Below are 13,170 nucleotides of genomic sequence, written 5' to 3'. Positions count from 1 at the left end.
TAGAGAATGGTCTTTAAAATAGAGAATAGTCTTTGTGGTTGCACTGCCTTGGCCTCTGCTTTCTTCCATTTCTCTCTGTAAGGATGTCTTCTCCATTATCCCATTATCCTTGCCCCACACATTAGGGATGATTTCAGCTTTTGGCTAGAACTTGACTCACATACTTCCATAGTTATCTGGATCTATTGATGTCTTCTTCCTTTCTCCAGATTTGCTTTGACTTTCCAAACTAAGCACATTCTTTATCTCTGGTCCCCAGACTTTTCTCTACCCAAGGCTGTCCTTTCCTCTCAGGGACGCCCTCGCTTGTGTCTCCTCTCGTTCTTACCTGATTCTTCCTGCACACAGGTTCCCTTTCTCACTTTTGTCGTTTCTTACCTCTCTTTCTGCTGCTGACTGACAGGCGTCTAGCCAGTTTGGCAGTGTGTTTCCATTCCGTTAGTTCTGGGCCAGCTACAAACTTCTTCCTTATTTACTCTAAGGCTTTCCAAGTCTGAAGTTTCTTGGAGTCTGCACATCGCATCTCCCGCCATAGGAAATAGACTTTGAATAGTAGTGTTTATAGTAGTAACTCCAAATGGAAGTAAAGTGATACCCAGTTGCTGTTATTCATTCATTCACAAATATTTATTAATTGCCACCGGTGCCAAGCTCTGGGACTGTAGCTGTGAACAAGACAAACCAAAGGCCTTGGCTTTCCGTTCTTGGAGTTTACGTGATATTAAATCATCAGCAAACAACAGAAATCCTCTAAATAAAACAAAATGATTAAAAATTGTACAAGCAAAAGTATCCAAACTGATTTTCTATTAGTTATGAGATTCTTTCAAAGAGCTCTTACTGATAAAATTTTAAACTTTCTTTAGCCTCATATTTATATTTTAAATATTTCTGCATTTTATTTGGAGGTGGGCACTGAGAATGGGTTGGAGGTCTTGATGACATGCTTTTCTTAAAATCACTTTTGGTGGGGACAGCTCTTGGCGGTCTGTTGCCATGGAGGACTAGGAAACTGATCTGACAAAATCCAAGCTTATCTCAGCCATTCCTTCTGGAATGACTTTCTCAGTCCAACTTGTTATATCCCAACAGATTTATTATCCCTGTCCTGTTATATTCCTATTCTTAGTGGTTGAAATGGGAAGAAATTGCAATTTCTTGAAAGGTGGAAAACCAGTATGGAAATAGTGGAGCATTGACTGTATGTTCACTGTGGAATCTTACAAACACTTGGCTAGGACTGTGAATTAGGACATTCAGAAGTGTGTAGCACTACCGCTTTTACAATTATTTTGCTGTTGCTTTTAGTATCCTTTCTCCTTTTTTCACAGAGCTGTGGTTTTGGGCTAATCACTGTGGCAAGCAGAGTAGCTGAGCTGAATATTTTTCTCCTTTACTTTATGAAAATGAAAAAGTAAAGAAATGCAATCTCCATCTTTGGGAGAAGCTAAATTGGAAACCAAGAACATTTTTGACTTAAACCTCCTTGGTGATTTTATATTGCACATAATTGCCATGGAAATAGGATATATCTTTTGTGGTTGTACATTATATTTTCTCTTCATTAGAAATGATGACGTTTGTATGTTTATTTATGTAAATAACATAGAGAGACCAATCCCACCCCCCATGTCCCTAGATTGTTATTAAGAGATCTGGATTTAAATTGATACTTGTTGTGTGATCATGAACTTGAAGTTCATTTTGTGTATGTGTAAGTGGTAATAATGATACTGATCTCAGAGTGTTTATCTGAGGATTAAGTAAGGTAATGTAAATTAAAGTACTTAGTGCTCAGAAAGATTAGTTGACTCTTAATCTTAGATATACACATCTTCTAGTGGATTTTTTATGTCAACAAAGGGGGAAAAAGTATCAGTAAGTCAGTGAGGTGTACATAGAATATATACTATAGGCTCATTTTGAGGGTATGAGATGGGGAGGTCAGTTTATGTGTCATTGCATCACATACACATTTACATTTTTACTTAACATGTATACATATAAGTATCATCATTTTTCTATGCTGTACATTCTCCTACCTCTTTTTATAGTATCTAACAGATACAATTGCAAAGGACTTTATGAATTGCTACATGTGTGCTAAAGAATAACAATGATTTTCAAACTTAGTACAGAATGTAATTAATTTTTATAGAAGACAGTATGTACCTGCCAAGTGGGTACTTTGAAAATGAAATTGTTTTCGATTGTGTGAAACTGCTTGAAAATGTGCTCCTCCAAGCTTTCTTTTTCTTATGGCCAAAATACAATGATACGGAAATCATTATGATTATTCACTCAAGGTGGGTTCTTCTTTTTCTGTTGTAAAAGTCAGACTTGAAAAAACAAAGTTGCTTTAGACCAGGAGCAGTTATAAAACATTCATTTGCCCTGTGTATTAGATAGAAAAGGCCTACCAGTGGTGGTGGTGTTTCAGTTGCTAAGTTGCGTTCAACTCTTTGCAACCCCATGGATTGCAGCACACCAGGCTCCTCTGTCCTCCACTATCTCCCAGAGTTGGCTCAAATTCAAGTCTGTTGAGTCAGTGATGCCATCCAACCCACTGCATCCTCTGCTGCTCTGAGTCGATGAATCTTTACCTGCACAAGAAGTAGCATACTTTTGGGTACATTTCTCTTTCACCTTTTTGATTCACAGTGACATTTGCTTCCGCTACCCCCACTCACTCAATACTGCAGTATACTGAGTTTACATCATATGCCAAAACTCTAGAAAACACTGACTTAGCCAGACAGTGTGTCTTATTGACTAGAACAATGTTAGGGACTCTTTGTGTAAGTTTCCCAGGTTTGCTGAAGTGCCACATGGAAATTTCTGATTCCCAGGTATAATCTGGTTTGTAATCTCTTGTCCTTGCCTTCTTTAATTTGGGTGATATGTTTCTGGAAAAGGCTGATTCAGTAGTGAATTCTGATAACAAAGTTATTCATTGAATGTGTGCGTGCTAAAGTCACTTCAGTCATGTCTGATTCTTTGCGACCCTGTGGACTGCAGCATGCTAGGCCTCCCTGTACCTCACCATCTCCCAAAGTTTGCCCAAGTTCATGCCCCTTGCATTGGTGATGTGATTCAGCCTTCTCATCTTCCTCCATGAGATCCTTCTCCGTGAGATCTTCCCAAATCAGGGATTGAACCCAGGTCTCCTGCCTTGCAGGCAGATTCTTTCCCAGCTGAGCTACCAGGGAAGCCTACTGATTGTGTAGGTGAAGATTTAGAGGAAAGGCTGTGTACAGTTCTTTTTGTGTGTGTTTATGTGGCAAAGAAGCTAACTCCATGATTTGCTTGAGATGTGACAGTTTGGAGCAATGGCTTGGAAGAGGACAAGGTTATCAGATCTGCCTCTTTTGCTATTTCAATTTGTGTATGTTTCATGCAGTTCAGTTCCAACTAGGACACATTCTGTGGTTAAGAAACTTGTTTATTTAGAGAAGTGGTTCTCCAGCTTTCACTTACTTCAAAATCATTTCAAAGGTTTGGTAAAACCCACCTTGCTTGGCCCCATACCCAGCGTTTGATATAATTTGTCTGGGGTGAGTCAGAAGAATTTGCATTTCTAATACGTGCTCAGGTGATGCTGCTACTGCTGGTCTGGGGACCATACTTTGGGAACTACTGAGTTGGAACATTGGGAAGCCTTTGTCTTTGGTTCAGGGTGTTGTGGAGGATAGAGGTGGAGAGTTTACTGGGGAGGGAGGTGGGAAAGGATGCAGGAATGCTGATCATCTTGCTTAAGGTTTACCTAGAAGTGTTGACTTCTGAATTCTTTCAGTCTATTACAAAGTTAAACATCAGTGAAGCTGTTAATATTACTTTTATTAATGAGAATCAGATAAAGTTGGGAGGGACAATGGATGTAATTGTTTCTAACAGTGGCCCCTTCTTCCCCATCTGGTTCCTGCATCTTCCTTGGTCCTGTGCCTTTTTTATGTCCCCCCCACCCCACCCCACAATATAATACAAATACAGAGAGCTATCCTGTAACTATCTTTCAGAAATGAGAGAAATGTGGCAGCATATGAACTTTCTTGGAAAAGTTGTAATGTCAGTCAGGATTATCATTATAATGGAAACCTTACTTGTTGGCTTCAGATTTTGCAGCAGTTAGGACAGTGTTTGGGTGAAATGTACCATTGCAGTATTTATGAAGAATTTCTGATGTAAATCAATGAGTTTAGAATTTTGCCTAGAAAATTTAAATTACTTAGTGAAAAATTGCTTTCAAATTCATTTCAGTATTAATGCTTATATACAGTTGATTTAATAATTAGAAATCAGTATACCTATTTATTTACATAAGCTGCTTTAAACTTAGGTTGCTAAGGCTTCATTGCTTTAAGAATATATAATTCAGTAAGTAAGTTAAGTCAGATAGAGAAGGAGAAAGATCATATGACATCCCTTATATGTGGAGTCTAAAATGAAATGATACAAATGAACTTACCCAAAAAGCAGAAAGGGACTCACAGACTTAGGAAAGGAACTTATGGTTGCTGAGGAGGGAGGGATAGTTAGGGGGTTTGGGATGGTCATGTATACACTGCTATATTTAAAATGGATAACCAACAGGACCTATTGTATAGCACATGGAACATTGCCCAGTGTTATGTGCCAGCCTGGACGGGAGAGGGGTTTGGGGGAGAATAGATATGTGTATATGTATGGTTGAGTCCCTCTGCCGTTCACCTGAAACTACCACAACATTGTTAATCGGCTACACCCCAATACAAAATAAAAAGTTTAAAGTTCAGGGGAAAAAAGAATACATAGTTCAGTTTTGTTTTGTTTTGTTTTTTGCTTATGTAGGTAGAATCTTCACCCATTTAGTAAAAAAAACACCTGGTTTTGTTTTTTAATGTAAAGTACAAAATTGTATGTACTCATCAATTCCTGTTAGTTTCTAGCCCAGCATTATTTGGGGGCATTCGTGTTTGTGCCTGGTGTCTTTTGTATTGAATGGACCCTAGAAACCTTGTATGCGGTTCAGAGAAGAAAATGTGGCTTTCAAAGAGATTCTTTTAATTGTGCTCGTAAAGCAGTTTTTCAGATGTTACTTTCCTTTGAAAAATGCCCTATGCTTAAATTTTCCTAGAATAAAACATCCTACCAGGTAAAGGGTTTAAGAGATCTAGGCCATGCTTACTCAATGAAATGCAGCAGAGTGGAAAATAATTCTGGTTTTGCCAGCTCAAGAAAATTGATCTAGTAGTTAAAGACAATTATATTATTTAAAGAGCAGCTGTTATATAGACATTAAATTATTAGGAGTAGATTTTAGTCTTTGGTAAAATTTTGTGCTGACGTTTTGGCCTGAAGGAATGGAAGTCTGTGATCTGAAGAATTATATGGAAGCAAGTGTGAAGTTGTGTTCGAACTTGGGTGCTTGTTTTTCAACCCTTGTCCTCCTAGTGTGAAGACCAGACTGAGTCAGATCGCGGAGGATTAAATGGGGAACACATTACTCAGCACCTTGCAGGGGTGGGTCAAACACCCTGCCTTTGAAAAGTTATTCTTTTGCTTAGTAAGCTGAGAAATTTCAAGTTTACCTGCAAAATGAAAGCTCAGTATTTTGTTGATTAACCAGACTATTTGAAAATGGTCTCTCATCTACATGTCCCCTTCTCTGTTCTCGTGTGATTGCATCTGAAGTCACTGGCTGATTTGCCAGTGGATTTTTATCTACAGCAGCTGTACTGCTGGGGAGCTTGTCCATGGAGTATTCCTGATAAAATCTGTCCCTTGACTTGAATGAGAAGTTTGGCATATTAGGGAGGAAGATGGGATATGCTTATTTTAATCTGGTAAATGGGAATGCAAGAAGTAAGGGGAGCTGGGATAACACTGAGGAGAAGTATAGGGGTCCTGGCTCAGATGCCCACTAAGGAGAAATATTCTTGATCAAAATGTTAGCCAGAGAATGGAATACAGATGGTTTGGGGGGTTGATGGCGCCTAGGAAGGACTGCAGAGGCTGACAGAGAGGAGGTCCAGGCCTTTTGTCCTGGGGCCAGCTTTGCTGAAATGAGGAAGGAGTCCACGTCTATAGGCAAAGAAATAGATCGATTAGGATGTGTGTAAAGGGCAAGCCAAAACCAGGAGTAAATTTATTTTTATGCTTATAAGTTTTACACCTTTCTTTCAAAGCTGAATTTATCTTGAAATAAAGCCAAGAAAGAAGACTTAAACAAGGTCCTTGAGATATTTTTTGTTTAACCATGTTAGTGCTCTCACCTTACTTTCCAACTCTGGAAAACTCTTCGGGAGAGTCCTAACACAGCTCAAGCACCATCACCATTCCCATCGTCATCTACTAGCGTTCATGAAGTGTACAACCAAAAGCTTTGTGCTTTTGACAAGAAGTCTTTAATGACGGGCCCCTTCTGTTTTTACAGGTAGCCCAGCCATGACCCACAGGAATCTGACTTCTTCCAGCCTGAATGACATCTCCGATAAACCAGAGAAGGACCAGGTAAGCCAGGAATTCTTGCTTCTTTAAAGTGTAAGACTAAATGTATATCTAGAACATGCTGGGAAGAGATGAGAAATGGTGGTTTCCTAACTTAAAATGAACCAGTATGTGTTGATGGCTTTTTTTTTTTTTCTCACTTCCTTGGGAAGAAGGGGAAGCAGTTTGTGAAGGGACTTGAAGTCCAGAAAATAAGAGTTAGCTTAGTCCAGAGATCTTCACTTGGGCAGTATAAATATTGAAACTATAGTTCTCTCAGCTTTAAAATTGTAGTAATAACTCTTACCTCAGGTTTGTTGTAGTGCTTACATAAGGTAATCTATGAAAAAAGTGCTCTGCTGAACTGTGAAGGGCTAGGGAATGCTGTGTGTTGTGAACTTTGGGGGGATACTTCAGGCAAAGGTAATGATAGTCTTGTTAGCTGTGTATTTGCCTATTAAAATATATGGTAAGTAACCTATTTGAAATGAAAAGCAATTAAGTTTTGAACCTCAATTTGTTTTCTTTTGAAAAGAATATAATAGAAACTGGATCATTTTCCTAGTTGAGTGAGTACCTGGACTTGAACAAGTTAAAAATGGTGACTAGGTATAATTTTGTACTTTGTTGTTGTTCAGTCACTCAGTCGTGTCCGACTCTTTACAACTCCATGGACTACATGCAGCACGCCAGGCTTCTCTGTCCTTCACCATCTCCCGGAGCTTGCTCAAACTCATGTCCATCGGGTCGGTGATGCCATCCAGCCATCTCATCCTCTGTCATCTCCTTCTCCTCCTGCCTTCAGTCTTTCCCAGCATCAGGGTCTTTTCCAATGAGTCAGTTCTTCACATCAGGTGGCCAAAGTATTGGAGCTTCAGCTTCAGCATCAGTCCTTCCAATGAAAATTCAGGACTGATTTCCTTTATGATTGACTGGTTTGATCTTCTTGCTTTCCAAGGGACTCTCAGGCTTCGCCAGCACCACAGTTGGAAGGCATCAATTCTTCAGCACTTTTGTACTTTGCATTAAAGAATGAAATGAGTTATTTGAGCTAATGGGTTGAAAATTCTACTTGAATAAATAAATAAATCTCAATTATATATTCCTAAGGCAGTGACGCCTTATTTACAACAGTGCTCCTCTTTAGACAGAGGTTTTCAGACCTTAGTGAATTCTTAAAAATACTGGAAAGGTGAAGTTATGTTCTTTCTTGTAAAGTGACTTTTGGATTCTTTATTCTCCTTCTAACCAGCTTTGGAATAACCCTGTCCTCATTTTCTTCTAATTCAGTACACTTTTCATATTATTGTTCTTATCTTTCCCCTCTACCCCCAGGTCAAAAGCTTGTACTGGCTTCTATCACGTTAAGTTCAGAATATGCCACCTTTGAAGATTCTCTGAAATCTGGTATAATCTTTCTCATTTTAACTTACCTGTGTTTCCCAGAAGAGAGACTCTGCTTTGGTTAGGTTTAATTACTGCACCCCCTTCCCCAGCATTGAGATTAATTCTTGACTTCTAAAGTTGCCGCCTACTCTTAAATGCTAATATGGATGGCACTCCTCCCTACCACTGGCCTACCTCTTGATATGCTTTGGAGGATGATCATCTAAATATTGAATGCATTGGTAGGATCATAACAGTACTGAAAGGGAAAACTCAGTCCACTAGGAGTTGTTGAGAATTTTACTCAAAACTAGTTTGTACATTTTGGTTCCATAGATTGACAAAGCAGCATTCTAATTATGAGATTTATTGGAGCCTTGATACAGGATAAGGAAGTTAGGAATATCTGGCAGTTTCTCAGGAAGACTTCTTTTACTGGGGACAGTTCTTCTCTTGTCAGGCATTTATCAATAGCTGCTGGTAAATGTTGAGAGAAATTTCTTACCTTCTTGGTTGTCTTCATATCTGAGCATATACAAAAGAAATTTGATGGTTTAAGATATGTATTACATAAGATTTTGATTCCTGTGTTAGAAGAAATAGTTTGGAACTTTATGATTTGGGGTGTTGATTTAACTAAATTAAGCCTGTGTCATCCTTAAAACCAGAATCTCTGATGCCTATCTCCAGTGTCTCCTATTTGTCAAGGTTCATATGATATTGAAACCAGGAAGATTTAATTCAGGAATTTTGTTCTTTTTGTTTTCAAAGCTAGAAAATGCAGCTGATGAGTATATCATTTAAAAGAACAACTGTCCATCTTCATTTATCTAATACAATAGCCATTGTTCATCCAACGAACCCTTCATCCCCTCAAAGAGAAAGAAACTTCATCTTTGCTTCCCACCAACGAGTTTGAAGAGGCGCTTTGTAACTGACCCACGATCTCCTCTATAATCAAAAGTAGAGTACAAATGCAAACTAATATTTCCAGCTTATATACCTACAGTCTTATTAACTTCAAATACAAAAGCTCCTGGATCATTTTCTGGTGAGAAGAAAATAGGCTTGCTAAGAAGATGAAACCCTGGCACACACACACAAAACCCTGCAATAAATTTGGGCTTTTTATTTTTTAGCCTGTTTTTTCTCTGTTTGGGTAGGAAAAAAGGTTGCCAGGCTCAAATTTGTTTTGAAAAAGCTTTTATAATTAATTAGCCAATGTCCTGGAAATGATCTTGGCAGTGAAGTCAAACTTGTTCGGTATGCTTTTCCAAGTTGGCCCAAAAAACTTCCATCCAACTGGAACTGAAGTTTTCTGATGGATTGATTATTCTGCCTGGATACAATCTGAACAGTTGCGATGGTGCCTCGCAGCTTCCTGGAGCTATATAACTTCCCAGTAGCACAAGGAATGGGTTTAATGTTCAGAGGTACAAAGAGAAGCAGAATTTCTCTTTCTGACAGCTACATAGTGACAAAATTTGAGGGCATATTTTTTATGAGATTCTGTTTTGGGAAAACAGAAGAAGCAGATCTGTGGATTGCACTTTTTCTCTTTGGCTCTACCAAGCCTAGTACTTAACGATTTCAGTAGCGGCTGCTTGAGAAATAGCTTACAATAGTTAACAGCAGAAGAAAGAGCATCGCCAAAATTTAGATGATGCAACACTTCAACAGTATTCCAACTTGGATTTTATATTTATTAGGCAAAAAAAAGAAAATACCTGGGGAGAAGTAGATTTTTAAAAAATACATCTGGAGCTCATTGACTTGTAAATGTACATAAATAATCTCTATTTTGTTGCCATGGAGGATTTTTTTCTTCATTATCCAGTTATCTTCCCCAATTACCTTAGACTGATTTGTTTTTCTATTACCTTTTATTTCTTTTCTGTTCTTGAAAAAAAAATTTAAAACTTCTGCAGGTGCTTATCAAATGCAATGGGTTAGTTATAATTTTCATGTGAGTATGGACTCATCTGTGAGGATAAGAAAATTCCTTCTTACTATTTTACCTTGTAGCTTTAACTCTCTGGACAAAATACTGTGCTCAGTGGTACAATAACTTTTAAATTTATTTTTATTTTTTATTTACTTTGTGTTTTTTAGATTTTTTGGGGGGGGTGTGGATCTTTTCTTTTTTTAAGTGCTTATTGAATTTGTTACACTATTGCTTCTGTTTTTTTATGTTTTGGCATTTTGACTGTGAGGCATGTGGGGTCTTAGCTCCTCAACCATAGATCAAACCTGTACCCCTGAAGTGGAAGTGCAGAATCTTAACCACTGGATTGCCAGTGAAGTCTCTCTACGATGACTGTTTTAAAAGGGCTTTTTTTTTTTTTCATGTTTATCAGTAATGCAATAACATCTCACAATCACATAAATATTAAGTGAAATCACAGTCTGTAGATTGCAGTGAAAGCAGTAGATAAATTTCTTGCAGATGCTTAGAGAGACACTTCTGCACACATATCCTTGTAACTTTCTTAACTAGTCACCACTTCCTTGATACTGGTTATTTAGCCAGCTTACCCGAGAGCTTATCCATGGGTTTCCTGGTGGAACTGGGCCTAACGTTAATTTCTAAAGTGTACTGTAATCATTTTTTGCATTATCTTTAAGTATACTATTACCCTTAATATACTTTGTGATCTCTATTTTTGAAATCCTGGTCTTTGTAGAGATAGACCTGAATTAAAATTTTTTTGTCAGGGAATAAGAGGATGAAATCAGTAAACCATGTAGAACTTTGAAACTGCTCAGCCATGACTGTCTTAAAATGGAATCTAGAAAGATACATTTTGTGATTGGACAACCCCCTAATCCTTTTCTTACACATGTGAAATACAGGAGCAAGTCACCCTGGTGGCTCAGATGGTTAAGAATCCACCTGCAATGCAGGAGACCTGGGTTTAATCCTGGGGTCAGGAAGATCCCCTGGAGAAGGGAATGGCTACCCACTCTGGTTTTCTTGCCTGGAGAATTCCATGGACAGAGGAGCCTGGCAGGCTGCAGTTCACGGTGTCTCAAAGGGTCTGACACGACTGAGCGACTGACACTTTCACTTTCATCTAAATTCAGCTGAGATGATGCTTTCATCATTTTGATTTCCATCCTGAGGCTCACATACAGCTTCCCTTAGCATTCATAGCTATTTCATTTTCATAGTGATGGAAAAGTACCATAGCACCTGCTTTTCCTTTTTCACCGCTCAGCCAGAAAACCCTCTGTTTCACACGGAGCACTGGGTGGTCTTGCTCTGCTCCTCAGAGAAGGCACAGCGGTGGGGAAAGGCTTGTATTTGCTCACGTTATGATACTGTCTTTTGCATGTGTCCAGGGACCAGTGAGACACTGCTGGGAAAGCTCCAGATGGAATCACATCTGTGAAAACCCGAGAAGAAAGGCATGTTGTGAGGAGGTGGTTACAGTCATTAGATGGTGCTTAGTTACTGTGGTGATAGTAACTGCAGAGAGGGTCTCTGTGGCTGCAAGTTCCCTTTGACCAGGAGCCCTTGATGAGAACTGGCATCACCACGGCAGCGGTTATCTTTGGAGCCCCTTTCCCGGGGGTTTAGCTTGTCACTGAGATAATTATCAAAACTGATGTTTGTCATTCTCTTTTCCTTCTCTGCAAGCAGTTTAACCTTCTGTAGCCTCCTCCTCCCGCCTTATGTTCTCTCCCATATTCTGAAAGAATTAACAAGTAATTGTTATTAGTAGAGTTTGAGAAGCACAGATAGTCATACTGATTTTAAGAACCTGTGTCCCAATTGAAACTGACAGTTAAATTTCCCCATTTTCATACTGCTGTGTTTCCTGTGAAAGCCATTTATCTAGATCAGAACGCTAGCCTTCGTTTAAAATTTTTGTGTCAGCTTGAAAGTGAAGTAGATAAACTTGTCTCAGGTAATCTAAGCTCTATGTTGGGTTTTCAGGGGAGAAAAGAAGAAATCTTTTGTACAATTTAGAACCGTGTAAAATTTAAAGCCAGCTGCAGCAAATTTGAACTTCTTAATCACCCCATAATTGTAGGCTGCTGAACTCACTGATCCATGTAAAGAGTATATTCTATGCTAGCAAATGTTCTTGGTGGTAGGGTTCCAGAGGTAAATGAGACAGACAGATCTTTTGACACGTGGAACTTCTGTGCTTCAGGGGACAGATAGACAATAAATAACAAAGATAAGTAAATAAACAAGTAGGATAATGTTATGCAATGCTAAGTGTTATCTAGAAAATATAGTAGGATAATGTGGAGAGGTACAGCAAAGCTGGGTTAAGTAGGAGGGTTACCCAGAGAAGAGAAGTTCTGGACAAAGAGGAAAGCCTTGAGGCAGGAATGAGAGTGATGTATTTAAGACAGAGGAAGAAGAAAAATTCCAGAGTGACTGGAGCAGAGGAAGCAGGTATGTCGAGGTAGATGAGGCCACAGGAGACCTTTTACTTGTATTCTAAGTACCAAGAGACACTATTGTAGGAATTTCACCTAGAGAGTGGTGTGTTCTGATTTACTCTGAAAAAAGATGACTGAGAATAGTGTGTGATGGGATGGAAGAATCTGCTAATGTTCTGGATCATCTGGTGTTGTTCCTATAATTAAACACTGGATGAACACCACAGTGCAGTAAACAGCTCAACAGACAGGAGCCAGTTTCTTAAGGGGTTTGCCATATAGGTGTCAAGACCTTATTCCTATCGACAAAGCAAGTTCTTCTGTACCATGAAAGTATTATAAGGGAGAAAGTGAGTTTTCTAGTTAGCATATTTTCCATGCACTATTAATAGATTTAACTATTAGTTACTATTAATAAAAATTAAAATGTTTTAATGCACTAGAAGTGAACATAGGCCACCAGGAGTAGTGAGACTGAGCTTATGAATGATTGTATCTGTTTACGTGCTTTTTTTGATGTTGCCTGGTAAAACGCATGGCTCATGAGACCTTCACCAGAGGTCTCTCTAAGAATTTAATGGTGATAAGCAACTTACTCCTTACTGTTCTGAAAGAGGCATCAGGACGTGTGGATGAAGGACAGAGCTGCCTAAGGGGTTCCTAAGCCTTGATCTCATCTGTTCCTGTGAAGTGAGTGAGTGTTAGTCACGCAGTTTGACTGTTTGTGACTCTTTGGGACCCTATGTACTGACTGTAGCCTGCCAGGCTCTTCTGTCCATGGGATTCTCCAGGCAAGAATATTGGAGTGGATAGCCATTTCCTTCTCCAGGGGCTCTTCCTGACCCTCCCCGGTCAAGGGTCTCCTGCATTGCAGGCAGATTCTTTACTGTCTGAGCCACAGGTACCCACGAAAGAATCTCA

The 13,170-nt window shown here is 39.0% G+C and overlaps 1 protein-coding gene across 6 annotated transcripts in view; it reads left to right on the top strand.

Annotated features, from left to right (window-relative positions):
• SLC4A4 (solute carrier family 4 member 4) overlaps positions 1 to 13,170 on the top strand; it is a 351,570-nt gene that overhangs the window by 198,737 nt on the left and 139,663 nt on the right. For all 6 annotated transcript variants that reach the window (XM_043906523.1, XM_043906522.1, XM_043906525.1 and 3 more), the window contains exon 7: positions 6,413 to 6,489. In XM_043906523.1, the coding sequence (XP_043762458.1) occupies positions 6,413 to 6,489 (77 nt within the window). The remainder of the gene's footprint in view (positions 1 to 6,412; positions 6,490 to 13,170) is intronic.

This window comes from Cervus elaphus, chromosome 6 (assembly GCF_910594005.1).
Source record: "Cervus elaphus chromosome 6, mCerEla1.1, whole genome shotgun sequence".
Classification (NCBI taxonomy): Eukaryota; Metazoa; Chordata; class Mammalia; order Artiodactyla; family Cervidae; genus Cervus; species Cervus elaphus.
The sequence above is the reverse complement of the archived record's forward strand: the minus strand, read 5'-3'. Positions and strand labels throughout refer to the sequence as shown.